Source organism: Enhydra lutris, unplaced genomic scaffold (assembly GCF_002288905.1).
Source record: "Enhydra lutris kenyoni isolate GAN:26980312 unplaced genomic scaffold, ASM228890v2 scaffoldscaffold55, whole genome shotgun sequence".
Lineage (NCBI taxonomy): Eukaryota > Metazoa > Chordata > Mammalia > Carnivora > Mustelidae > Enhydra > Enhydra lutris.
In genome coordinates, this window is record NW_019154139.1 from 7,318,981 (window position 1) to 7,346,086 (window position 27,106).

The 27,106-nt window shown below is 52.9% G+C and overlaps 1 protein-coding gene across 2 annotated transcripts; it reads right to left on the reverse strand.

The window, feature by feature from the left end:
- Window positions 1-113: 113 nt before the first annotated feature.
- LOC111157492 (TEF, PAR bZIP transcription factor) lies at window positions 114-26,013 on the reverse strand. 2 transcript variants are annotated; one of them, XM_022518931.1, is made up of 4 exons: window positions 25,860-26,013; window positions 10,212-10,529; window positions 4,900-5,120; window positions 114-3,731 (listed from the first exon to the last, which is right to left on the reverse strand). In XM_022518931.1, the coding sequence occupies exons 1-4, from the start codon at window positions 25,960-25,962 to the stop codon at window positions 3,516-3,518; spliced, it is 858 nt and encodes a 285-aa protein (XP_022374639.1). In that variant the 5' UTR covers window positions 25,963-26,013; the 3' UTR covers window positions 114-3,515. The 2 variants fall into 2 exon arrangements, with proteins under 2 accessions (XP_022374639.1, XP_022374638.1); XM_022518930.1 differs by lacking the exon at window positions 25,860-26,013 and adding an exon at window positions 14,907-15,072.
- Window positions 26,014-27,106: the final 1,093 nt, after the last annotated feature.

Genomic DNA, 27,106 nt, shown 5'->3' on the forward strand with positions numbered 1-27,106 from the left:
CTGAGGCACAGAGTGGCCGAGATGAGCCAGCTGGTGATGCAGGGGTGCCTGGGACACGTGCAGAGGAAACATGGTGGGAAGAGGGGAGGAGGACAGAAAAGACAGTCCCACAGTTCTCATCTCAAAATATTTAATTTTGTTTTGAAAAGGACACATTCCCGGCTTCCCTCCCTGCCACATCACTCCAGCCCACCAGCAGCAACACATTCGCACGCACACACGCACATAAGGCCAATGGGCTACAGTCTGCTTCTGCCCTCTCTGGCTGGGAAGAAGGGGTTTCTCCTTGCCTCCTTCCCCCAGCAAGGGTACAGGGGAGAGGGGCCCGCTGGAATGCCAGCTCCCAGGGGAGGACGCAGAGCCCCACACATTCTACCACGTGCACTTAGAAAAATAAAACCAAGTGGTGTTCTGGCATGCCCAACACCGTAAGATAGCAATATCCACCTGGAAGTCATCTTTGCCATTTTCTAGAAAAATTTATTGCACTTAATTAACAGATGTTAAAGGAGCTCTGGGGTGGGGCTTTCCCACGAAAACCAGGGGTTCCTGGCCCATCGTGTTACAGGGAGCCGAGCTCCCAGGGCCGTGGATGGAGAGCTGCCCGGCACAACAGGGCCCTCCCCTGCTGGTTCCCAGGCCTGCCACCCTGCCTCAGGCTGGAGGACTGTATGAGCTGCCTGCCCAGGGCCCCAGCAGCCCCCCTTAGCAGGGCGGTGCTTACCCAGAGTCAAGGGTCACTGCCCAGTGCCCTCCCCAACCTCAGGACCCAGACAGGCAAACCCCTTCCTTTGGCCAAGGGTAAGAGTTACCCAGGTCCTCCACAAGGTGCTAGCCATCATGAAAGCTCTCTCTAAATATATATATTTCTATATCTAGATATACATTTATTATATGTATATTCTTTCAACATTCTAGCTCATTCATGATTTGTCTGTTCTGAGGTTGCAAAGAGGCTGCCACGAAGCTGAAGACAGGGAGCTCAGGGAGGTGAGCGCTTCCCAAGCGATCATGAACCGAAGGGAAGCCGAAGCCGTTCACACCGGCTCCCCTGGCCTCCCGTGCTCCTTAGAGATGTCACAGATCTGAGCACAGGAGGCACACTCTTTGGCTGTCAGCCCCAAGGAGAGAGTCAAGGAGACTCCCAACTCCGGACGGATACTGAGCAGGCAGCAGCCCTCTCCTGCTCCAAGCACCCGTTTCTTAGGCCTGGGAAGGAGACACGCTTTACCTGAGCGCTCCTCTTCCCCCAAATGTCAACCTTCCATGGACCCCCCCTTCCTGTCCCTGTCAGGGTCCTGACTCCAAGGAGCTCTTCTGAATGAGGCCAGCAGCCCCACTCTTTCCAAGTGAGCACTTTGGGAAGGATCCAGACACCCACTGCCTGGCAGGGAGGAAAAAGGGGGCACTGAGCAGGCAGAAGGTGAGACGGAGAGGAGAGACATCAGGCCATCATTCCACCCACTGGCGGGGGTTGGGGGGACATGGACACCAACCAGAGATTAAATGTCCACCCTTAAAACAAAACACAACACAACACAAACCATATACTTTCTGGCCAAAGAAAATGAAGAGCATTTAAGCTGGAGGCTCTTCTACCAATTACAAAATGAAAACGGCCCTACTGGTGGGTAGCCGGACCAGACAGAGAGTGCCCGGGTGGGCACGCTGCCTGCGGCAGGACACGGACATGCCGGATGCGACGGCCCTGTTGTGGTTACAATAGAGTGAGAGTGAACACGGTTTTTATAGAACCACAAAGTCAAAATTGAAAGGGAGGGGGGTGGCCTCCCTTGGCCTCAGGGACCCTTGTCAAGTACCCAGAAGGGCAGGTGTGCAGGTCCCTGGAGGGCCGTGGCATTCCCCTGGGGTGTGGCCCATGATCAGTGCATGGTTTGCCCCGGTCTTAACATCTGTTAGGAAAAGTCTTTCAGGGTCAGGGCCCAGGACACAGAGCTACCACTTTAAATAAAGCCAGTGGTAAGCATGACGAAGTGCGCCCATCGCCTCTGACCCCTCTTTACCACAGGCTACCTGCCCTGAGCAAATAAATACAGCCATCTCCAGGTGCCCCAGCCGACCACAGTGAGCAGCGGGTTCCACGGCTTTCCTCAGCGAATCTTCCAGGTACAGCCGAAGGACGACTGAGTCCCGCCAACACAAGAGAAAGGAGCAGCTGTGAGGTAGTGGGGCCACAGCTGCGAGGCCCTCTCCCCTCCACACGGCAGACAGGCTCATGTGGGCGTCCGGTGTCTCCTGGGACACAGACTCAGGGGCCCCTAGCCCCACCAAATGGCCCAAGAGCTAAGCTGTGACTCCTATGATCCCTCACTGGGTCCTGTGGGCGGACACTCCAGGCAGCTCGCATGGGGGAAGAGATCCCAAAACAAGAACTGGGAAGCCCTCCTTCTGTTTTTAGGGAAAGTGGACGACTCTGGCCTGGCCCACACTGGAGAGCAGAGCAAGGAAAAAAAGGGAACTTCTTGGGAAACATGCCCCAGCTCTCCGGCCACAGTGTACGGGGCCATGGAGGCCGGTTTTCTAAACACCATGCGAAGGGGCATCCTGGCTCCAGGAAGTTAAGCTTCCTAGGCAAGGGGTGGGGGGTTCCTTTTAAATCCAAGATCTGAGCACTGGTCACTAGGTGAAAAGAAACAGCAGGTTCCAAGGCCCAGTGTGGTGGGACAAAAAAGTTTCAGGTGGCCTCCACGAGTGGCCTGGATAAGAGGAGATGGAAAGGCCTCCCTCTGCACTATGGGCGAGACTTGGGAGACCAGCCACCCTGGGAGTCCCTCTTCCAAAGCAGATCTAACAGGGAGGGCCCCTCGCCAGGGCCTCCTCCCTGGCTTGCAGGTCTCAGAAGAAAAGGGGTGTGGGAGCTAAGAACGGCTGGGTGCGCTTCTGTGGCAGGCCCCAGACCCACACCCCACCCCAGGCGTGCAGAGACCCTGCTCCTGTGGCCTGACCCCCAGGGGGCCACGATGGAGGAGCTGCTTTGTCTTTCTACCTCTGAAGGAGATGGGAACGGATGTGCCTCTCAAAGACTTTCTGGGGAGGGTGAGGTGGGTGACAGACAAGCCCCACCTGAAATGCGCCCCGCTACCTGAGAAGACGTCGGGCGACAAGGATCACGACTCATTCCATGGAGACAGGCTCAATGGCCCAGGCCGGAGACTGAGGGAGAGTCAGGGAAGCCTAAGCCCCCTGTGAAAGGAGATCTGTACCCCAGAGGTCCCCTTCCGATTCAACTGGGACATCCGAGAACAGAAACTAAGGCTGATTCACCCGTCTACGTAGATTCTCTCGCACCCCCACGGGGGAGGAGGCTGGCCCCCCAGAGAAGTCGCCACGTGCGCTGGCCATGTGATAATGAAGCTTGAACGTGAACGCTCCTGGAGCAGGTGTGCCACCATTCGACCATGACGAGTCATAAGTCTCCACGCATGTGTGGGGTGTCAGGGAGCCCCCAGGCAGAGGTCTGAGGTGCAGGCGGCGCTGCCCGGCGGGGGCACGGGTTACAAGGGCCCGTACTTGGTCTCATACTTGGACACGATGGTCTTGCACTTGCCCACCTCCTTGCGCAGCTCAGCCACCTCCGTCCGCAGCGCCGTGTTCTCCTTCTCCAGGAAGGCGGCCCGGATGGTGATCTGGTTCTCCTTCAGGCGCCGGGCATCCCGGGACCGTTTGGCCGCCACGTTGTTCTTCTTGCGTCTCGTCCAGTACTTCTCGTCCTGTGGGCAAGTGTCCCCCATGGGTGTCTCCTCTCGCCCCACGAGGAAACCCAACCTTTCCCCTCCTGCCAGCACCCTGCGCCCCCAGATTCCTCTTGAAACTCACCTGGTGCCGCCAGCCAAAAGCTCGGACCCCAGGGAAGGAGCTGCAAGTGCCAAGGACACCGAGGGGCCCCCCCTTACCCCAGGAAGGTGGAACAAGCAGCAAGGTCGCCGAGTGGGATATGCAGGGGAGGAGAGGGGACTCGCTGCTCACCGGCTCTGGGCTGCTTCAGCATAAAGCACCGTCCACACCCTCACCTCACCTCAGCATTCTGGTCATGACTAAGGGCCTAGGCTCTGTGTCCAGTTCCCGGAGTTTAAATCTTGGCTCCTGCCACTTCCTCGCAGGGGAACCGTGTGAGCCCCTTAGCCTCTCACTGTTGCCTGTCCCACATCCTTATGATGCAGGACAGTAACAGCGACCGTGACACAGAGCTGTCTGGGGAGCAGACGAGTTCCCGTGTACAAGGGGCCTATGGCAGTGCCCGGCGTGCAATAAGGACCACACAAATGACCACTGTCTTCACTGTCACTGTCACTGAAGGCTCAGAAACCTCCTGAGAGGCGGGTATGGTTATTTCCGCCCCAGAGAAGAGGCATCTGAGGCCTGGCGAGGTCTAGGTGGCAAAGTGGAGTTCGAGCCCAGGTCTGCCTGATTCCAAAGCTTGGAGGAAATAGGTTCCTTGGAGTTTTCCGTAAGAAGAGATGGAAAGACTACAAAATCCTCCTCTCCCTCCCACTCTCCGAGTTCCTACAAAAGCATCAGCTTAAAAGCTGCTTGCTCCTCCCTGGGGATGGCAACATACAACCACCTTTTGTCCTTCAAAGCAAAGGCTTGTTCAACCCCGGTTCCTGTGGCCTAGTGAGCTCCTGCCCAAAGGCTGGGCCAAAGCCAGGGAAGCGGGAACATCACCATGGTGGCGGCCATTAAGAAAAGACAGAAGCTACAGGGAGTCGTACTGGGGCCAAATGTTACCTGACTCCCTTTCTTTCTACCAACTGCTGCAGGATATGGCTCTGTGCTCTGAACTCATGCCTTTCTAAACGGTGTCCACAAGGAGAGAGGGTCTTCTGCACAAAATCAAATGGGAGGCAGCACAGTCGCTCAGCTCAGACATCAGCTTACCTTCTGCTCATCGGGGACAAAGACCTTCTTGGCCTTTTTGATCATGGGCTGGGGCTTCAGATCCTCCTCTGCAAACTTGTGCTTCCGAGGGTTGAAGAGCTCCCCGCCGGGGACACTGGAGAGGACCAGGTCAGCAGGGTCAGGATTGAAGTTCACATCCACCTCCACACAGTTGGGGTCAATGGGACTGGGTGTCTCCCTCTCCTTTTCCAGGGAGGATTCTGAAAGACACAGAGGCAGGTGGTCCCAAAATAGTCCACTGGACAGCAAAGGCTCACGCCCCACACCTAGATACCTGCTTGAATCTCAAGGTTGCCCCAGCCACTGTCACATACAGGCAAGAAAAACCACCACAGCACCAGCCCCCAAGCTGGCATAAGTGATTCAACCCAAAAACACAAATATGGAAAGAATTCTTTCCTGTAGGAACAAAATGCTCAAAAGGAAACAGAGGCCCTCGAAAAAGACAGGATTTTCAGATTGTTTTCTTCCCCCAAGAAATGTTAAGCAAAACATTAAGTCATTATACCCCCTTAACTTCCTGTGGTTTCAAGTTCTCAAATAATGAGAAACAGCTGAATTTCTCTGTGAACTATTATGGGCTAGGGACACAGGCTGAACAATGAAATAGCTTCCATTTTTGAATCCCCTGAGACGTATCAGTCAAAGTGCTCATTCAGCCTTAGAACAACTCTGAAAAGCAGACAGGTGTTAACCCTATGTTATAGATAACAAAACTGAGGCTCAGAGACACAACCTGGTTGTCCCAGCGTCACACAGACGGTAAGTGACCGAACGACAGTTTGAGTCTGGGTCCGGCTGACTCTGAATCCTTGTTCTTTCCCACCCTTTCTGGCTGCCACTTTATTGTGGACATTGGATGAAAGGCACTTTCAGAATTCAAAGGTTGTGCGTTCCTAGAGATAAGTCATAAAAGAACAACAAAACATACCTTTGGCCTGCTCACCCAATGCTACTGGTAGAAGTACACAAAGTATCCGGTCAACAGATATTTGCTAACCATCTACCACACGCCAGGAACTGTCCTTGCAAAGACAAGTGAGCGCACAAAACAAGTAAAAATCCTTGCCTTCGTGGAATGTTATTCTAGCGGGGGAAGGCTGACATTACACAAGATAAATTAAAAATATCTGTAAGAGTGCTGGATGCCATGTGGCTGTTCGGGAGAACATTTCAGCAGGAGTGAACGTCAAATGCACTGGGATGTGCACAGGCAGGCGGCGGTATACAAGAAACCAAGAGGCAGCCACTGTAGCTGAAGAGGAAGGATGGGAGGAAAAAGTAACAGGACAGGTCCAGAACACAAAATGCAGACCTTTTAATCCCCAGAAAGCAGTGGTTTTCAATAGGGGATGATTCTGTCCTGCCAGGGACGTGTGACCACACGGTGGGGGGGTGGGGGGAGTGGCATCTCGTGGGTAGAAGCCAGGAATGCTGCTAACATCCTCTAATGCACAGCCCCACCCCTCCCCCCACCCCAGCAAAAAAAAATTATCTGGTCTAAATGTCAACAGTGCCAGTGACTCCGACTTTTAGCCTGAGATGGGAGAAGCCACTGGAGGGTTCTGAGCAGACAGGCTACCTGATGGTTTTTCACTGGCTTGTGTGCATAAACTCAGTGGCTCCTCTTAGACAGGGTTAATTACAAAAAGGGCTTGACATAAGGAGAGTGAATGACCAGGGACCCACATGGTAAGGATGGGAAGGCCGCAGCTGCCAAATCCTACACCCACAAGCCGAACAGCCAGGGGGCCAGAGCCCGACAAGCGGGACTCCCACACCCTGCTGAGACGAGCAGCCACCGCCACAGCCACTTTGTAAGTTGTGCGGCGGAACCTACAAAGACTGAACATCTATGTGTCTGAGGACCCAGCCCCACGGAAGTGCACAGATGTATTTACCAAAGGACACACATGTAAATGACCACGGCAGGGCTGTGCATAACCTAAAACTGGAAATGCCTCAAACGCCCATGAGCCACAGAATGGAGAAACATGGTATGATCAGACGATGGAGTCATTCAAGCGAATGAAATGAACAAACTGCTATAGGTATGAAATAAATTTCCTCACAAATTTGAGGAAAAGCAGCTAGACAGAGCGGGAACTCTCCTTTCGTTTCTACCATGTGTACAGTTCTTCAATATAAAACTTACTTTACCTGTATTGTCGTTTTCTTCTGCCATAGAGTACTCCATAAGTATTTTTTATAAATATATAATTTATATGTGTGTTATAATGCTAGCTATAGGCACCTATAAACATCAGACTATGAACATAATTATAATAGGCAAAACAAACATAATATATTATACACATACACAATTAATATACAATTCCGTGCACCTTTGCTGATGGAGATAAGGAGTGATTACCTCTGGGTGGTCATGACTGAATTGGGGGTCACAGGGCATTTCTGGGACACCAACAGTGTTCTATATCCTGATTTGTGTGGTAGTTACACGGTGGGTTCACTCTGTGAAGATTCGCTGGGCTGTGAAATGGGAACTTTTGTATGCCAAAAGTTTCATTAAGAAGGCTTACTTAGAAACAAAATCATGTCACCTGGGTGACTCAGTTGGTTGAACTTCTGACTCTTGATTTTGGCTCAGGTCATGATCTCAGGGTCGTGGAACCGAGCCCCACGTCGGGCTCCGTGTTCAGCTCAGAGTCTGCTTGAGATTCTCTCCTTCCCTCTCCCTCTGTCTGGCCCCCTCCCAACTCTCTCTCTAAAATAAATACATAGGGCGCCTGGGTGGCTCAGTGGGTTAAAGCCTCTGCCTTCAGCTCGGGTCGTGATCCCAGGGTCCTGGGATCGAGCCCCGCATCGGGCTCTCTGCTCGGCAGGGAGCCTGCTTCCCTTCATCTCTCTGCCTTGCCTCTCTGCCTACCTGTAATCTCTGTCTGTCAAATAAATAAATTAAAAAAAAAATAAAATAAATACATAAATCTTAAAACAACAACAACAATGTATCAGAGGCAAACACCACCTTAGGCAAATTGCCTAAGGCATAAAAAGAGGACTCATTTCCAGCTCTGCCCCCTAGCCACACACGGACCGGCCTTCCGGGACACGCTGATGAGCACAGAAATGAGTGGCCCTCAAACAAGAATTCAGCTGGAATCAGCTAAGTCTTTAGATCTAATCAGTTTACAGGAAAAAAAAAAAAACCCAACAAGAAACAAGGGGCAGAGGAACATGTGAAATGGCACTTTGGGGATACGGACAGAAGAACCCAGCATGTGCAAAACTCAACAGGACCAATGACGCAGTGTCCTCAACAAATGAACTGCAAAGCAAAAAAGGTGAGGGGATCCCAAAGATTACAAAAGATTTAAGAGACATGACTAAATGAGATCTGTGCGTCTTGTTTGGATCCTGATTCAAACAAACTGTAAAACACTAACTTTTTTTTTTTTACAGATATATTTGAGAGAGAGTGGGTGGGTGTGCGCACATGGGGTGGGCAGAGAGAGAATCTCAAGCAGACTCCCCAGTGAGCACAGAGCCCAATGTGGGGCTTGATCTCATAACTCTGAGATCATGCCCTGTGCTAGAATCAAGAGTCAGACACCTCACTGACTGAGCCACCCAGGCGCCCCTCTAAACAGTAACATTTCTGAGACAACTTTTTGGAAATTTGAAAGCTTATGGATATATTGTCAATTTCTTATGTAAACCTGGTAGTTTTGTTACGCTTTTTAAAAGAACCCTTACATTTTACATACATATTGAAATATGTACAGATGAAATTACATAGTATCTAGGATTTTTATTTTATTTCTTAAAGATTTTATTTACTTTTTTTTTTTTTTTAAGATTTTACTTATTTATTTGACAGAGACAGAGAAAGCACAGGCAGGGGGAGTAGCAGAGGGAGAGGGAGAAGCAGGCTCTCTATAGAACAGGGAGCCCAATGTGGGACTCAATCCCAGAACTCTGGGATCATGACCTGAGCCGAAGGCAGACATTTAACCATCTGTGCTACCCAGACGCCCCAAAGCTTTTATTTATTTATTTAAGAAAGAGAGAAAAAAAGTGCACATGAGCAGGGGGCAGGGAGGGGCAGAGGGAGAGGGAGAAGCAGGCTTCCCACTGAGCAGGGAGCCCAATTCAGGGCTCTATCCCAGGACATTGAGATCATGACCCGAGTCAAAGGCAGTTGCTTAACTGGCTGAGCCCACCAGAAGCCCCTAGGATTTGATATTAAATAATGAGGTGAGAGGCTGGGAGAGGTTATGGAATACAAGATTGATTATGAGTTAAGAATTAGGAAAGGTTGAGTGATGGTTACATGAGGGCTCATACAGTAGTCTCTTACTTTTGTATTTGAAAGTGCTTCCATAATAAAAAGTTAAATAAGAAATAAAACTAAAGCATGAGAATTCCTTGGGGGTGGGTCCCTTGGGTTCCAACACCAGCTCCTGGGATCCTTCTTGGGAGCCACCAGCCTGTGTGTGCTTGTAACTGAGCCTGCAAAAACCTTTGTAGGGCCCCCAGAGACAGCGGCCGGGCCTCCTCTGAAGGGTTCATACCTAGGGGGCATGAAAACTAACCCACCACCCACCCCTTCACAAGAAGTACAAAAGAAGAGAGACGAGAGAATAAAGAGTCCCGGAGATAAGGTTCGTCCTGGTCGCAGGGCAGTGCCTAAGCAGTACCTGGCTATGGGACGAGGAGCCCTGGCCACTTTCACTACCTACCAGCTGCGTGGCCCTGGGCAAGTTACTTCTAGTTTCCTCACCTGCAAAACAGGTATTAGGGTCGCAAGGTTCTTGTGAGGATTATGTGTTAATGCCCGCCATGGAGTAAGTGCTAAATAAATGTTAGCTACTAACATTTATTTAATGCTAACTAAATAAATAAATGGTTTATTTATTATTTATTTAACTAAATAAATGGTACTACAACTACTATTACTATTATTATTACTATTACTACTGCCTGAGCTTGCCAGTAAGCTTTGGCAGAGCGCATGTGGAGGAAAAGAGCAGAGCTAAGGAAGCAGCACGGGATCTCCATCCTGTAAAGCCTCAGACTTCAAGGGCCCACTCCACCGGCCCAGTTCACCTGCAGCACCCCGGCCCACAGCAAGGCCCCGACTGTGCTGTGGCTGCTCTTTTCGTCTCCAGCCTCAGGGACTGTGCTCCAGGGTGGGGTGCAGAGGCTTTCTCCATGCTGCAGGGCCACCAGGACCTCCTCTGAGAGGAAGGCCTCACTGGGTGTGCGCACTCAGTGGCCCTTGGCGGGAAACGGGCTTCTCCGCACGGGCCGGGTGGCCAGGCACCCACCTGTGCTGGACGCGGTTTCTGAGGGCTGGAAGACGGCCGTGGAGGAGGATGGCGGGGATGCCGTGGAAGAGCTGGCCGACTCCTTCCCTTCCAGCTCGGCCACAGGCAGCAGCAGGTTCTGGGCCAGATGGGTGGGGCTGGCGGGGATGCCGTTCTCCAGCAGGAACTCATCCAGGTCCATGTACTCCAGGTGGAAAGACTCGCCGTCGTAAGGGATGGTCTTGTCCCAAATGGGCGGCATGAGGGAGGCTGAGACGGCCATGGTGCTGGCTGCCGCAGCCTCGTCTTCCTCCAGCTTTTCCTTCCCCTTTTCTTTATCTGCAGACACAAAATCTGTGATGAGACATCACACAAGAGGGTCATTCAATCTCAGGAGGTGAGCTGTGGGCCTCTCGGGGCTGACTCCTCTCCATCTGAGCCCCAATCCAGACCATCAATTCCGAGAGCTCGCTCTGCTCTCCAGTGATAACCTGCTGTTTGACCGAGGCCCACAGGTCCCCTTCAGACATGGCTGCATGGCCTTGCCCAGGTCTGGCCTTCCCAGAATGTTCTCCACAAGTTCTGGGGTCTAATGTGGTCCCAGGATTAGTTCAAAATAGGCTTTGGCATGGGCATCTACAGGAGAAAGGCTTCAGGGAGGAAATGGAGTTTCTGATATCTCAGTAATATTTTAGGAAAGGATATTTTAGGATTCTTCAGACCAAGAACTTTGGTGTTCTGTCCTGTTCCCTCCAGCCAAGCTTCTCCACAGTAACCCAGCCTTGGGCTTGAACCCCAGCTTTGCCACCCACTTGCTTTGGTGTGTGATTTTAGCCATGTTACTTAACCTTTCCCAGCCTCAGTGTCCTCCGCCATAGATAAGGATAAAGTAGCCTCTTTGGTGAAGACTAGAGATAACATTTTTTAGAAAGATTTTTATTTATTTATTATTATTTAAGATTTTATTTATTTATTTGACAGACAGAGATCATGAGTAGACAGGGGGGCGGGGGGGGGGGGGGGGGCGTGGAGGCAGGCTCCCTGCCACACAGAGAGCCCGATTCGTGGCTCAATCCCAGGACCCTGGGATTATGACCTGAGCCGAAGGCAGAGGCTTTAACCCACTGAGCCACCCAGGTGCCCCTTAAGATTTTTATTTTTAAGTCATCTCTACACCTAATGGGGGGTTCGAACTTAACGACCCTGAGATCAAGATTCGCATGTTCCATCGACTCAGCCAGCCAGGTGTGCCCCTAGAGACAACATTTGGAAGTGTCTTGTATGGTACCTGGCACACAGCAGGCATTCGCTATTCCTGTGAGCTTGTTGAGGGCAGGGACTATATCTGATTAATTTCTACATCTCAAGGACCACTGCAGGGGCAAGCTGAGGGAAAACGTGCATACTGAATGAAAAATGCTGGGTTTGCAAACTGACTCCCTTTAGGTTGACTGGATAGAGAGGGCTCGGAGCTGTCTTTTCAGGACCTTTTTCAGAGCAACCATTTCAAGAGACCGCTATCCCTGAATAAGCAGAGAAGACTGAAGGCAGGTTTTCTGGGAAGAAGGAAGGAGTGGAACTGAGGAAGAAAAGCTTATTAAAAAAAAAAAAAGAAAGAAAGAAAAAAGCTTGTTCCCATTCATAGCAAAACTAATCAATTAGTGGGGACTGGTACATACCTAATTGTCTCAGCCCAAAAGCTATGTACAGAGGTATGTAAGAAAGGGCAAATTAAGAAAAAGAGATGAAAGAAATGTGACATGGTTAGAAGGAAATCAAAGTGACAGGGAGGCTAATCAGGGAATCAAGAGATAAAATCATGACAAGTTCATAATGGGCTTTCAAATTGAGGGAGACAACTTTGAACTCTGGATTCTGAAGTGAAAAAGAGAAATCAAATATGATTATGTTGGAAATAAACCAGTCATGCATGGACTCCTAGACCACAGTCAGCCAAAAATCAGCCTGTTGGTCCAATAAAAATGGACACACCCAGTGTGTTAAAAAGGTGGAGGTTCTGACAAACGGAATTTGGTCATGGCCTCTACCCTGAATTGTCGCAACTGCCTTCCGTACCAAGCTTTGGTTTAAAACCAAATGGGAAGTAAGAAAGCCAAGCTTTGGTGGGCTGGGTGGGCCAGATATCCTCCTCGTTCTCCTCTGAGATACTGACCCTACATTCTATTCGGAAACGACTGTGACCCACGTCCGTGGGATCGTGGGGATCAGAAGAGGCAGGAAAAGGGAAGAACAGAAAAACAGCCATACTGAAGGACAAGTAACAGTAAGTTCCAGGTTTTATCTGGCGTAAGCAATTAAACAAATATATTTAAAAAAAATTTTATTCTCTTATTTTAATTTCTTTTAAAAATGTATTTATTTTTAAAGATTTATTTGTTTTACAGATTTTATTTATTTATTTGACAGAGAGAGAGACAGCAAGAGAGGGAACACAAGCAGGGTGAGTGGGAGAGGGAGAAGCATGTTTTCCACCGAGCATGGAGCCCAATGCAGGGCTTGATCCCAGGACCTTGGGATCATGACCAGAGCCAAAGACAGATGCTTAACAACTAAGCCACCCAGGCACCCCAAGATTTATTTATTTTAGAGAGAGAAAGAGAGCACCAGCAGGAGGGGCAGAGGTGGAGGGAGAGAGAATCTCAAGCAGACAGCACCCTGCGTGTGGAGCCCGACACCAGGTTCAACTGCAGGACCCTGAGATCATGACCTCAGCTGAAACCAAAAGTCACATGCTTAACCGACTGCACCACCCAGGCACCCCTAAATTTTTTTTTTTATTTATTCATTTGACAGATAGAGATCACAAGTAGGTAGAGAGACAGGCAGAGAGAGAGGAGGAAGCAGGCTCCCCGCTGAGCAGAGAGCCCGATGCGGGGCTCAATCCCAGGACCCTGGGATCATGACCTGAGCCAAAGGCAGAGGCTTTAACCCACTGAGCCACCCAGGCGCCCCCCCCCAAATTTATTTTTAAGTAAGCTCTACCCCCGACGTCAGGCTTGAACTCAAGATCCCAAGATCAAGAGTTGCGTGTTCTATTGACTGAGCCAGTCACACAACCCAAGAATGTTTTAAATCAGTGTTTTCCTAATTTTTTATAAATTATAATCAGAGTTTTAATTATAGGAGATGGTAAAGGACGAGGTCCATCACAGAGGTCACAGGGATGGATATCAGTGGATGCCAGTGATATGGTAAAAAGCACCAGACCAGGCAGAGAGCTGTAAGGCCTAGCTAGGTGACCTTGAGGAAGCATCCTCACCTTCTGAGCCTCAGCTTTCCTCATCTGGGAAGTGGGGATAATATCTTACAGGATCGCTACGAAAGACTAAATAGACTATGTCAAAGTGCTTTGTAAGCATTATGCAAATGTAAGGTAGAATTACTGTTTTTGAAGGTTGCTGCTTGGTAATCTTGAATAAGAACCTGAGAGATGTGTACACCTGTCTCAGTGGCTTGTCTCATCCCCACATCTGGAACAAAGCACTGCCTTCAAAACAAAGAAAAGGGTCTGTGGACATGAGGTTCCAAAGCAAGGGGGGAGAGTCTGGCCTTACCTGATGTGCGTAAGCTATTTATAACTCAACAGTGGCAGCCCCAGAGATGGCAACCTCAGAACGCATCCCAGAAACGAAGAGAAACAGCATTTTTAAAAAGAAAAGTAATTCCTCAAAACAGGCAATTCACAGAAGGCTTACTCCTTCCCAGATCCCGAACTACACTGATGGTTCTTAGAAATTCAAAGATGTCAGACGGAAAGCATACCTCCGTGCACCTAAACCCTCACAATAGGTGGCACTCCTCCTGTGCCCCGAACCTCCCGTCCTCACTCCAAAAAAACAGAGCCAAACCTGCTTTCCACACAGGCTCCAGGGACCTCTGTGGCCTAGGAAACAAGCAGCAGCCCAGCTCCGCTACAGTGACCCCAAAGTCTAGGGTCAGCCCCAAACAAGCCGGTGAAGGTGCCACAGCGGCCTCCCTCTGACCCTCCTCCCTCTACCTGCCTCGCCCCAACCTCTCCCTGGGAAGGCGCCTCACATCTCTTCTCCTGACACCCCTCCCCCACCTCAGCGGCAGAGCACATCTCCTGTGTGCACCCAGTAGCTGGGGATACGCACACGCAGGGATGAAGAGAGGTCCTCCTCCCAGGTGCAGGAAGTCCACATACAAAGACAATCCGCCACCATATATCAGAGCGCCTCAAACTTTAGTGGACTTTGGAATCACAGAAGTGGGGTGCTCCTTCAAATGCAGATACCTGTGCCAGCAGCCGCAGATTCGGGGGCGAAGGGTGGGGCCCAGGAACCAGCATTTTAAACTAGCATCCCAAGTGATTCTGATGCCGGCATCCCCAGAGAAGGCGCCCTGGAGCATCCTTTAAGGGGGAGCCTCGACCCCCACCGGCCTCCTCAGTAACCCCTACACCCGTCGAGCGCGCCAGGTGGATGCCCGAATGAACCTCCTCAGTAAGACCCCCACCCCACCTCCTCCCTCCTGCCCCTTCCCCGCCAACCCCCATCTGACCTAGCCTGTCTCCAGGCTGCCCGACCTTCTCTTCCCACCTCCCTTCGCCTCGCCCTCCAGGCCCCTCCGCAGGACAACTACACCCTGACCTCCGACCTCCCCGGCCCCGCCCTCGCAAGGCCCCGCCCCTGCAGAAACCCCGCCCCCAGGCGCGCGCGGACCCCCTCCCCTCACCGAGGCGCGCCTCCCGCGGGGGGTTCTCCATCAGCTTCTTCAGGACCAGGGGGAAGGAACCCGGCAGGCCCCTCTCCCCAGCTGCGCGCCCTGGTCCCGGGCCCGGCCCCGCCTGCGGCTCCACAGGCGGCTTCTTTCCGCCGCCCGCGTCCGACATCGTGCCCCGCGCTCTGCTCGCGCGCCTCGCCTCCCCCGCCCGCCCCCCGAGATGGGCCAGAGCCGTGCGACCCGCAGCAGCTGCCGACACGGGCAGCTACTGCGCAGGCGCCCAGCGGCACCCCCACCTCCCTCCATCCCTACCCCGCCTGCGGACTGGCTCTGGCATATTAATTATTCATGAGGCCAGGCCAGCTTCCCCGGATCGCGGCTTCGGATTGGCCCGCCCTGTAAGGAGGGCAGGCGCAGCCTTCCGGGCCGTGATTGGTTAGGCCGCTGGGGTTAGCGCGGCACGTGCGGGGCCAGGTGAGGAGCAACGCCGGAGACCCCGCCCCATCCGCCCGTGTGTCACCTGATTGGCGCCTGCTGGAGTCAGCGTCATGGGCCCTCTTCGACAGCAGCCCCTTTCCCTCAACCCGCGGTTTCACCTTCGCCTCCCTCTTCATAGCCCCCGCCCTCCTCCCTGACCACCGCAGCCGTTCCCCCTTCCCTCTCATTGCAATCTCGCCACCTCCCGGACGCGCCCCTGAAAGGAAGCAGGGCTGGGCGTGGCCAGGCCGGCCGGGGGAACCTATCAAATCGCCCGCTCGAGCCGCGCGGCCGTCCCCCCGCGGATCACGTGGACCCGCAGCCGAGTCTAGTGGGAAGGGGGGAGGGAGAACAGGAGGAGGGCGCGGTGCAGCCAATGGAGGGCGGGGGCGGGGCCCGGGGCGGCGCACGAGGCGTAGCACGTGCGGAGCTGCGGCGGGGAGGAGGGGGGGGCGGCCTTTTTGTTCCGGGGACTCTGCCCAGGGTCGTGGGACAGGAACGCAAAACCCAGCGCGCACCCCTCCTCCTCCGCGACCCAGAGGTTGGCTGAGGGCAAGGCGTCAGACGGCGACCTGCTGTTCCCGTTGGGTTGGCCCGAGCTAGCTTGGCCGCTGCTGCGGGGGTGGGGGGGGGCGGGCAGGAGGGGGTGTCAGGTTCCCTACGGATCCCGGTTTCTGGTGCGGGCGTGGCAGCCAGATAAACACTAGCGTGGAGGGAGCATTCTTGAGCCCCGCGGGTGGAGAGAAAGGGCCGGCCCTGCGCCAGGGCCCGGGTACAAGCTTCCTTCCTCCCACTTAACTAGCTTATGACCTTGGGAAAGTCCAGTGGCTTCACTTGCGCCTGCTTCCTCATCCATAACATGAAGGGGTTGGGCTAATCTGTAAAATCCTGAACAGCTCTGCAATTCTGTTCCTCTCTAGGACTTTCCCTTCCTTTTCCTAGGGAAAAATGAAACAACAAAATTCCTTTACACAGGGTACCGATTACACACTTTGTGGGTGAATGTCCTCTTAAAACACAAATACTCCTAGGAATGCCTCTGGAAACCTATAAAAGTGTAAAATGTGAGCGGGTACACAAATGGCGGAGGCGGTAGAGGAAGCTAATCCCAAAGAGCGCCCAGAACTTTGTAGCTTATTAGAGCACAAATCACCCTCTGCTTTGCCCCTGAACTGTACTCCACTCTCCCTGTCTAAACTCCCAGGGTGGGGGCGGGGAGGGGCTTTGGCCTGTTTATCTGGTTTTTCACCAAGGAGCCTGGGCTATCCAGTAGTAATGCTGGGAACCGCAGAGTGCTGTCGTTGGAGCATGGTGTAGGTGCGTGACTGACAACAGCCTGCCTCAAAGCTGTCCAGCCGACGGGATAAGAATTTTGCTGGGAGTTGAGGAGGAAAAAGAGGTTGCCTCCCACCGCCTACCCCGCTCTGGACACCTGGGTGGTTCAGTATGGTTAAGTGGCTGCCCTCAGCTCAGGTCATGATCCTGGAGTCCGAGGATCAAGTCCAGCTTTGGGCTCCTTGCTCAGCAGTGAGCCTGCTTCTCCCTCTGCTTGTGCTTGTGTTCTCTCTCTCTCTCTCTCTCTGACAATTAATAAAATCTTTAAAAAAAAAAAAGGGAAGAAGAAGAAGAAGTTGGGCCTCTAAGCAGGCCTGGAAAACAAGAAGTTTGAAGGGATTCTGGGAGATGGCTGGGACAGGGTGATGGCATCTGACTCCAAATTCAAGTTCTTACTGCTCTGTGCATTACACTTTGGTGGCCTTCTGGCTCATACCTCCAGCCAACTGCTTCAAATCTCCAGGCCACCTTTCCTGGTATATCAAATGGAGGTAGGACAGGGTCTACCTTTGGGGTTTCCATAAGCCAATGCACTGCACAATTGTAAACCTGCAACAGATGGTAATTTTCATAATTTTACTAAAACTCATGGGTACAAATCCGCTGCTTGTGGTGTACGCTGGTTCTGTTTAGTAGAAATACTAAATTGTGCACAGAAAATCTGTTGACTTGTTCATGGGAATTATGTACATGGCTAAACAAAGATATCTTTAGGGGGTACCTGGCTGGTTCAGCTGGTGGAGCATGGGACTCTTGATCTCAGGGTTGTGAGTTCGAGTACCACATTGGATGTAGAGATTACTTAAAAATAAAATCTTACGGGGCACCTGGGTGGTTCAGTCATTAAGCATCTGCCTTTAGCTTAGGTCATGATCCCAGGGTCCTGGGATCAAGCTCCAAGTTGATCTCCCTACCCAGCAGGAGGCCTGCTTCTCCCTCTCCTACTCCCCCTGCTTGTATTCCCTCTCTTGCTGTCTTTCTTCCCGTCAAATAAATAAAATCTTAAAAAAAAAAAAAATTTCTTTTAAAAAAGGTATCTTTAGGAGACACTGACCTAGAGGTTTTCAGAAACAAATTTCAAAGTGTTAAAAAAAAAATTCAAAGGGTACCCCGAGGAAATTGACATGAACCCTTTTTTAAAATGGCTGGTTTAGGGACACCTGGGTGGCTCAGTTGGTTGAGGGACTGTCTTCGCCTCAGGTCATGATCCCGGAGTCCTCGGATCGAGTCCCGCTTCTGGCTCCTTGCTCGGCAGGGAGTCTGCTACTCCCTCTGACCCTCCCCCTTCTCATCCCCTCTCTCTCTCTCAAAAACAAAAAACAAAAACCTAAAAAAAAAAAAAAAAAAAAGGCTGGTTTGGCCACGGTGAGACTTGTTGCATTAGAGTTAAATGTCTATTTTCTTGGCTAATATGACATTATTGAAGGGGGAAACAATTTTAAAGGTATTAGAGGAGGATTTGTGATCATTTAACAGTGGAAAGTTAAAACATTTCTTTATAACGGGTGGGTATAGTAGGAAGGAATAAAGATTCAGATTTCTTTGTAAGTTACAGTTATCCAAAAGTCATAATGCCAACTCCATTTACCACCCTTCCTGGAGCAACTAACGTAACAGGTGAGTGACACTTGTGAGAAGCAAAACAAGCAGGTGGGGACTTTAAAACTCAGTTTTGAGGGTCTCGTAGGTGGCTCAGTCAGTGAAGTGTCTGATTTCAGCTCAGGTCATGATCCAGGGATCCTGGGATCGAACCCTGCATGGGGCTCCCTACTCAGCAGGGCGTGTCCTTCTCCCTTATCTCTCTGTCCCTCCACCAGCTTGTGCTCTCTCTCTCTCAAATAAATAAATAAAATCTTAAAAAAAATAAAACTTAGTTTTGATTCCATTCTCTTTTCATGTCCTGACACTCCCCAGAAAGGTTTTTTTTGTTTGTTTCTTTCTTTCTTTTCTCCTGGATAGCCACAGGGTAAATGGTGTGTCACAAACACTGCGGGAACATTACAAACATGTCCTTTCTCGTGCTTACTTGCAAGCTAGGAGCTTAGCCACATTGTGGGCTGGCGGCGTGCAGCAGCACCGCCCTGGAGGTGGGGTGAGAGCCCTTACACTTCGGGCTTCCTTCTCCAACTCACAGGAGAAGAACCATAATAGCATCTGTCTACCCTGTTTCCTATCAATCAGTAAAGTGGAACCAACAGCCTCACTCACCCCTTCTCACAGATGTTGTGAGAATTAGGTGATTTCCATAGTGTGTGTGAGCCCTACGAAGAAAAAACTCCATGAAAAGAACATGTCAGGGGCGCCTGGGGGGCTCAGTTGTTGAGCGGCTGCCTTCAGCTCAGGTCATGATCCCAGGGTCGTGGGATCGAGCCCCGCATCAGGCTCCCTGCTCAGCAGGGATCCTGCTGCTCCCTCTCTCACTCCCTCTGCTTGTGTTCCTTCTCTGGCTATGTCTCTCACTGTCAAATAAATAAACTCTTTAAAAAGAAAAACCAAGAATATGTCATTACACGGTTAAGACTGTAAAGGTGTGAAGTGTTACCTCCGTGTTCTTTCGTGGTGGGTTTTCAATGCAATGACTTTTTTTTTTTTTAAGATTTATTTTTTGATTTGAGAGAGAGAGAGAGAGAGAGAGAGAAGCAGGGGGAGTGGAAGAGGGAGAAACAGGCTTCCTGCCGGTCGGCTTTACCGACTGAGCCAGCCAGGCGCCCCACTGCAATGGCTTTTTGAGGGAAGCATGGTTCCGGGGGGCAGCGGTTGAATTGTGGACTTGGGGGCAGGCCTGGGTTGGGTCACCTCTCAGCTGGTGACTAGCCACATGGCCTTGGGCAAGCGACTTCTCCTAAGCCTCCTATTTGTCTCTCAGAAACCGAGGTGGATGTACCTCACAGAGCGGTTATAAGGACATGTGTGAGAAGCAACCTCAAGTGCCTGCCTGAACGGTGAATGTCACGGAGTGGGTGGGCCTCCGCACTTCCCCTTCCTTCAGGTTGTGTCAGGTCAGGAGTAGAATTATTCTGGAAGGCTGAGTTCTAAAGTCAAAGCTACAGCAGAGCACGGATGTGAAATGTCCCTTTTCCAGAGCTAGACTGGCTCTAAATTCTCTTTAGTGTTTCAGAAACCTGCTAACCAACCCCAATTAAAAATGTCATTGAGGGTTGCCTGGGTGGTTCGGTTAAGCACCAGTCAGACTTGATCTCAGCTCAGGTATTGATCTCAGGGTCGTGAGTTCAAGTCCTCCATTGAGCTCCACACTGGGCATGGAGCCTACTTAAAAAACAACAACAACAACAAAAAAAACCACCTTACTAAAAAAAACTTAATTGAGCATATGCAGAACAAGTGCCTTTCATTAAGCCATGATGTCATTCAGAGTATTATTATTTAAATTTGAATTTCAGAGGAGCTGCAACTCCAGCCCAGGAGCCTTTGGCCAGATAGTCCCACAAAGATCCATTTGGCCACAGAGTCAGCATCCAGTAGGACAGCACCTCTTCCAATCTTCTGACTTTACGGAGCATGGTGTGTGTAGGTAAGAGCAGGACAGTGAGAAGGCTTCCATCGAGCTCTCAACAAAGCCCAGTTATCTGTGGGCCTCGCCCACTGCAGGAGAGCACAAAACTTGGTTCAGGGTAGTAACTCAGTAAATATTTGTTGGTGCGCTTTGTTGGCAGGGCTGGTAGGAAGGTTGACAAAATCCTTCAGAGCCAAGTCCTATACATTTGGAACGTTATTAACACGAGATCACAGCCACTGTGTTGATTCACAGTGGAACCTGGAATAACAAATGTGAGCCACCCGGGGTGGCAAGTCCCCAGCACGAGCCTGGCCCATAGCTCGCATACCTGTGGCCGTGGAGTTCTGGGCTGTGGTTTGTACCTTGGTCTCAGTGTGTTCTAGGGGGGAAGTGGTGGGTGGAGCTCTTCACTAACTCCTGCCCATCTCTTCAGTTTCCTGTTTGGCTCGCCTCTTGTCCACTCCCAGGGTTCGGATTACAGATGGAGAGCTGCCCAAGAGTGCCATTTCCAGAGAAGCCATCACCTCCAACCTCTGCCACGTCTCAACAGCCACTGACAACCACGGTTTCTCAGGGGAACGCTGCATTGATGGTGCTGTGGTAGGGTGTGGGCTCTGGAGTCAGACCATCCGGGTTTAATTCCTACTTTGACTACTTCCCTAACTGTGTGACCTTGGGCAAGTTACTCAGCTTCTCTGTGCCAGCATGTCGAAGGCAAACAATTCAGGCGCACTGCCAAGAACAGCACTTGGCACCTAGCAAGTGCTCCGTTGAAGTTAATTCTGCCTAATTGCATTTTGGGTTGTTCTGGGAACATTCCTCCCCACCTGCTGCTTCCCCAAGAATAGTGGGGGCGGGGTGGGGTGGGGACTTGCAGGCAGGGATAGGACAGCTTCACTCTTCTTTCAGATCTTCGAGGCCCTGCAGGTTCTCCCTTCTGTGGGTCTCTCCAACCTCACCTCTTCCTTCTCTCCACCTTGCTCACCTTTGACAGCCACGGTGGCCTTTTATTGCTCAAATACGTGTCTTTCCCGACCCAGGAAAGGGCCTTTGTGGGTGCTGTTCCCTCAGCCTGAAAGTTCTCGGTGTCACTCACTCTCCCTCACTCTCCGGGCCTCTGTCCCAATGTCACCCCCTCAGAGAGGCTGGCCCTGACCCTCCTCACCGCTGACTGCCTGTCTCTCCCCACCGGAAGGCAAATACAGGCGAGGGGGCAGTGTCTGGGTCATTCAACCCCCAGCCACAAGTGTAGCAAACACTCAGTAAGCGATTGGATGACTGAAGAGATCTTGGGGAATCCGGTGGGAGAGGAGGAGCCTGGCAGCGGGCAGTGCTGGGTTGGAAGCCTTGATAAGTGTATGGCTCTCCCTTTCCTGAGCGTTCCGTCTCCTCATTATGGAATGGCTAATCATAAGGCCCTTGCACAGCCACTTCACAAATGGTAATGAAAACGCTCACACTCAAGGAACTGGTGGCTCTTAGAATCAGGATTCATTCCCGGGGCAGCCTAGCCTTGGGTCAGGCTCATAACCCTTGGCGAGGGGCAGCCTGTCAGTTTCGGACACAGCTGTCCGTTTCCCCGCCCTCCACAGGAACGAACTGATCGAACTGATCGCGTTTCAGGGATCGGTGATGGTGGGGAAACAAATAGGAAAGAAGGCTCCGAGTCCTAACGTGGGAGCCAAGAGAGAGGCTGGTCCACACCCTGGCCCGGAGGGCAGCTGATCCCTCTGGGTGCATTTCCTCCCCATTTAGGAGTAGTCAGATTAAAGGAGCTAACATGCCCGGTAACTCGGAGAACAGCCCCAGCCCCACCCGCGCCCTCCTTTTCCCTGAAAGCAAACTTCACACTTTCTCAGTTTCTCTCCGGTTCCGCCAGGCTGGGAATGGAGGCAACCACGTGGACTTTTCCTGAGGCCGAGCTCAGGACAGCCCGAGCGGCACTGAGTCTGGTTTTTGGCGGACTTAACGGAGTCCTCCAAGGGGAGGACGCCCAGGCCCTTCCAGCACGCCCCTGACTCTGCCCTAGCGTTATTCAGCTCCTGCTCTGGTCAGCTCGGCAGGCACCGGGGTGGAAGTGTGTGTGTGCAGACAACGGCGCCACGCCCCGGGAGCCTCAGCACGCATTTCCAAGGAGACAGCAGTGTGTGTGTGTGTGTGTACCCACAGATTGCAACACCCAGTTCTCTCAAGGAGAATATCAGCAGGAAGGAGGGTGGAAAGAGGAGAATGGAGGGTCAGATTACAAATAGGATGTTGGTGGAAGGCGCAGAATGCCAGGCCCAGCGGCTTTGTCTCTCATGGGGAAAACAGTGTAAGACTTTACAGTTTGCAAAGGGTTTCCTCGTAGGGCAAGTCATTGAATCCTGGCAATACGTGCGTGAAGCAGGCGTGCTTTGTACCTTGTATAGGTTGGGGGTGGGGACCTGTCAAAGATGCCCTGCTGGGTAGCTCACAAGGGATTCTAGCCAGAAGCTCTCTGAGGCGGGTACCCTGCCCACCCCGCTCCAAGTGAGGGCCTTGTTCAACCTGTGGGTGTGGGTTCCTGCTGCACGGCTCCCTGCAAAAGAGGCCTGAGCGACCAAAGCTGGCAGAAAAGTTGGGGGCCAGCCTCAGAGCAGCTGAGGCCCCACATGTTGAGGGAAGGATAGGATGTAAAGATCTAACAGTGTGGTTGAGAGAAGCAGGGTCTTTCCAGAAGCTGGAGAAGAAGATGAGAAAATGTGCAACAGAACAGAATCACCTCTTGGAAGAGGATCCCCTGGAGAAGGGGCAACAGCGGAAACACGCATCATCCTTAGGAATCAGGAACCAGAGACAGAGGGGGAAACTGAGTCAGGACTCGGGGTCCAGACACCCTCTTTCACCGGACATGATTTGTCTGCCCTCAGGAAAGTCAGTCAAACTGGTGACCAGAGTGAAGGACCACCAGGTGGCCATCGTGACCTGAAGCCAAGGGAGGCTCCCGTCTGGTCAGCTCTGCTAAAGAAAGTCGGCTTGATTAGGGGGACCAGAAAGAAATGGAGGTTTGCGCAGGCGGCTGGGGGGAGGCCCAGGGGCTGCAAGAGGGAGAGGGGCCCCGAGGCTGGATCTTAGGGAGCATCTCTGAACTAGAACCTGGAGGGAGAGGCGTCAGGGAGAGCAGGGGCTCGTGAGAGCGCACCTGGGATTTCGCACACTCTGCATGGCTTGCTTCTAAAATTCCTTCACACGGGACCCAACATACCTTCTGCAGGTGACCCAAACGTGTGCTGAGGCAGTCACTGGGCTGGAGAAAGTGGGGAGTTTGTAAACAGGTCTCAGTCTCCTGTGCAGAAACCACCTCTTTTACCCAAAGCAAAAGGTGAGCAATCCTGAGGACAGGCCTGCTTTCTAGGGGCAACTAGCTGTTTCTCTTGTCTTCTTCCCATTGAGGTCAGATGCCAGGGTCGGGGGACCCAGGGGGAGAGACCTTATAAAGTACTTGCTACATGACTGCCGGAAATTCTAGTTCTGTGTAGTATATGTATATTTTTTTTAACCAAGGGATGTTGGTTTTCAGGTAGATACATTTATTTTTATAGAAGATATGGAGAGGGATACCTGGCTGGCTCAGCTGGTGGAACATGCAGTTCTTGACCTCAGGGTTGTGAGTTGGAGCCCCACCTTGGGTGTAGAGATTACTTAAAGATAAAATCATTAAAAAAAAAAAAAAAAAGCAGCAGCTGTGGAAAGTCTGGGAGCTTTGAAAAGCGGTGATGGTGGGTTGGCAACAGGCATGAGTGAGGTCTTTGTGGGGTACACTAACCCCTTTAGCTCTTCAACCTTTATTCCCTTATCTTATCTACCCATTGGCATCTGTCATTCCCATGGGACCTCATGCTTCTGACTCTCAGTAAGATGCCACATGGCGACGTGATAAGAGGTGGCATGGGGCTCTGGTTCATGACCCTTGGACCAACCCAGCCATACCAGACAAACTGATCTTCAGTCAGAACTTGCCAGCTCTTGGAGAGGCTCTGCCTGAGAACCTGGGCGAGTCCCCTCAGTTGCTGGACCCCAATTTTGCCCACCCACAGTAAGCAGTGGGGACTTTCCGGCTGGTCCCAGGGACCAGCTGGGAGCCCGCGGCCAGAAGCTGCTGCCACATTTCAAAAGCTTTGTTATCCTGGTCCAAGGAGCAGCACCCCGAATCGCCCCAGAACCCTTTTCTGTCCAGCTGAGAGCTGTCCCTGCAGAGCTACTGACCACCAGCTGGTCTCTGTGCATGCACTGGGCCATCCAGAGACACCCTACTTTCCTTGAGTGCCTGGAGCAAAAAGGAAACCTTTTGCCTTTGGAAGGACTTCTAACTTCACCCACCCACACGGCTGTTCAGAGATGCTGAGAAGTCAGCTGCAGCTTCTCTGCCAGGCTAAGCTGAGGGTCCCCTGAGAAGATAGGCTTTTCCTGGTGAGCAGCTGGGGTCCTGAGGCTACAAAGGCATAGGAACTGCTTCTAGGATCCCTGCCTCTGGGGGGTGGCCCAACTGTCCCAGCCTTCAAACCACAGGGTGTGGTCTGAGGGGCCTGGGCCCAGAGCTCTGTGAGAGAGCCCGCAGGGACCATGTCCCGAGCTCGGGGGGCCACTGTCCCCCGCTCGGGCAGCACCTTCTCCCTCCCCAAGGGATAAGAAAGAGGGCAGGGCCTGTGGTGTCTGTCCTCTGGCTCCAGAGTTTGGGAATGGCTAAGAGTCCTTTGGAAGGAAGTCCTGCGGGGACAACCAGGCTCTGGTGATGAGACAGACACAGCAGGATGAGCGAGAGCCCGAGAAAGCTCCCCTGAGGGGACACGTGGGGCTCTCAAGTCAGACTCCCGCAGCCGAGGACAGCCGGATGCCTTTAAAGGTGCATGTGGATTTTGAGCCCTGAGGACCCGGGTGTGAGCCCTTGACATCTTAGAACAGAAGAGATTTGGAGATTTATGTATCAGGAGGGAGCACCCTGAGCTGGCCGGGCCCCCAAGTCTGGCCAGGGGCTTCTCAGGGCAGAGCTCAGGAGACACCTGGCGCGGGCTCTGGCCCTCTGTCCACGGCCTCCTCCGCGGGCTCCCGGGCCCCGTGTTTGCCTGTGTCTCCTAGGAACCGGGGCTGCGAGCCTGTGGTCCTGTTACATAACAGCTTCCATCCCATCCAGGGGTTCAGCCCTCCAGCGAGCGGGAGCTGAAGCAGGCGAACTGAGGAAGGAGGAAGGGCTCTTCTCCAGACACGGGAGACGGCCCAGATCCACAGACTCCGCCAGTCCGCCGCCACCCCAACGCGCAGAGGGAGGGAACTTAATCAACGGTCAGCCTTCAGCGCATTGTCCCAGCAGGGCGCTCTGGTCCTGCCCTCGCCCCACGTGAGCACGGCACCTGTCAGTGGCCACACGGTGGCCACAGCTTCCCAAAGCTAGCAGGCCCAGGAGGCGGCCCCTGAGTGCAGGGACACTCCCCACTGTGTCCCTCTCTGCACCCAGCCCTGCTCCTGCCCAGGGAGGGGCCAGGGGCAGACCCCGGCCGGGGACCCTCCCCAGCTCGGAGATGTCAGTCCTGCCACCGTGCCTGTGACTGCCCCCCCCCCCGCACCCCCGCTCCAGGGTACCTGGGCAGACGGCCAACGCGGGCCACCCCCGTTCCTACCTGTCCTCTTCTCTGGCCAAGGGAGAGAGTGCTCCAGCAGGGACTTGAGGACCTCAGGCATGTCCATGGCAGGGGCCACTCCAATCCGGTCGCAGCTCGACATGGCCCGGCAGGAGGTGCTTGCTCGGGGGAGTTCAGAAGCAGCTAGAGAGGCAGGAGCTGGCCCGGGAGCCGCAGGCTCTGGAGGCGGGCGGGGCGGGAGCCCGAGGCAGCCAATGGGCAGTAGAGGCCCCGGCCCACCCGTCCACCCCCGGCTCGGCCACCCGCCAGCTCCCGCTGCAGCCAGGCCTTCCCTTCCCGCTGCCTGGCAGGGCGGGCCTGGCCCTGCGCCAGCCACAGCACGTGGAGCCCCCGCGCCAATCCTCTGACGGAGAGCCCGGCCTGTTATCTAACTTTGCAAAGGGAAGTTCCCCCCAAGGCTGGGAGCCATAACCAGGCTCCCAGGTGAGAGCAGTGAGATGGCTCCACGCCCACAGCGAGCGTGCACTGCACACTCAGGCACACTCGGCGGGGGGTGGGGGCGGTTGGGGGTTGCTGGTGGCCCAGCGCTGCAGAGGGCAGGGCCGGCCTTGGGAATCAGTGTGGGCTGGGACCTGACATCCAGCACCCCAGGCAGCTCAGCACAAAGGACATACTCTGTGTTAGCACACACCCGCACAGGAAGGGGCTTCACGCACGTACCTGCGAGCCTGTGAGCCTCGAGGGGTGTTGGCGTGCTTCGGCGCTGACACCTGTATGCAAGGCACGCGTGTCCTGCAAGGCACGGGGGTTTGCACGGGGTGTGGGTAAGTGGGACTTTGCACCATCAGCAGAGCCTGAAGCTTGCTGTCCTAAAAGAATCGAGGAAAGCTGCAGTCTGGGATTCCTTTAGTCTTCCGGGGAGGGGAACAGAGGCAGGTGCCCGGCAGACCAGCCCTGGGTGGGCAGGCGGAACAGGCACCCCCGAGAGGGAGCAGCTCTGCAAACCGGCTTAGACTCCTCTTGGGTGATGTCCTGCTTCCCAGCCCGTCCTGCAGACCTTAGTGGCAATAGACTGTTTGCTTTCTGTCCCTCTCACCAAGACCTTGGTCTCTGTGGTCCCCAGGCCACCTGAATGTGTGGTCAAAGCCAAGGCTCTGCATGTCCCCCTCCACCGAAGACTGACATCAGACTTGGCTGGTGGGGTGGGGGTGGGGGATGGTGTCAGGCTCTCGGTTCTGCCACACACCGATGTGGGATCTTGAACAAGATCTCTAGATCTCAGTTCC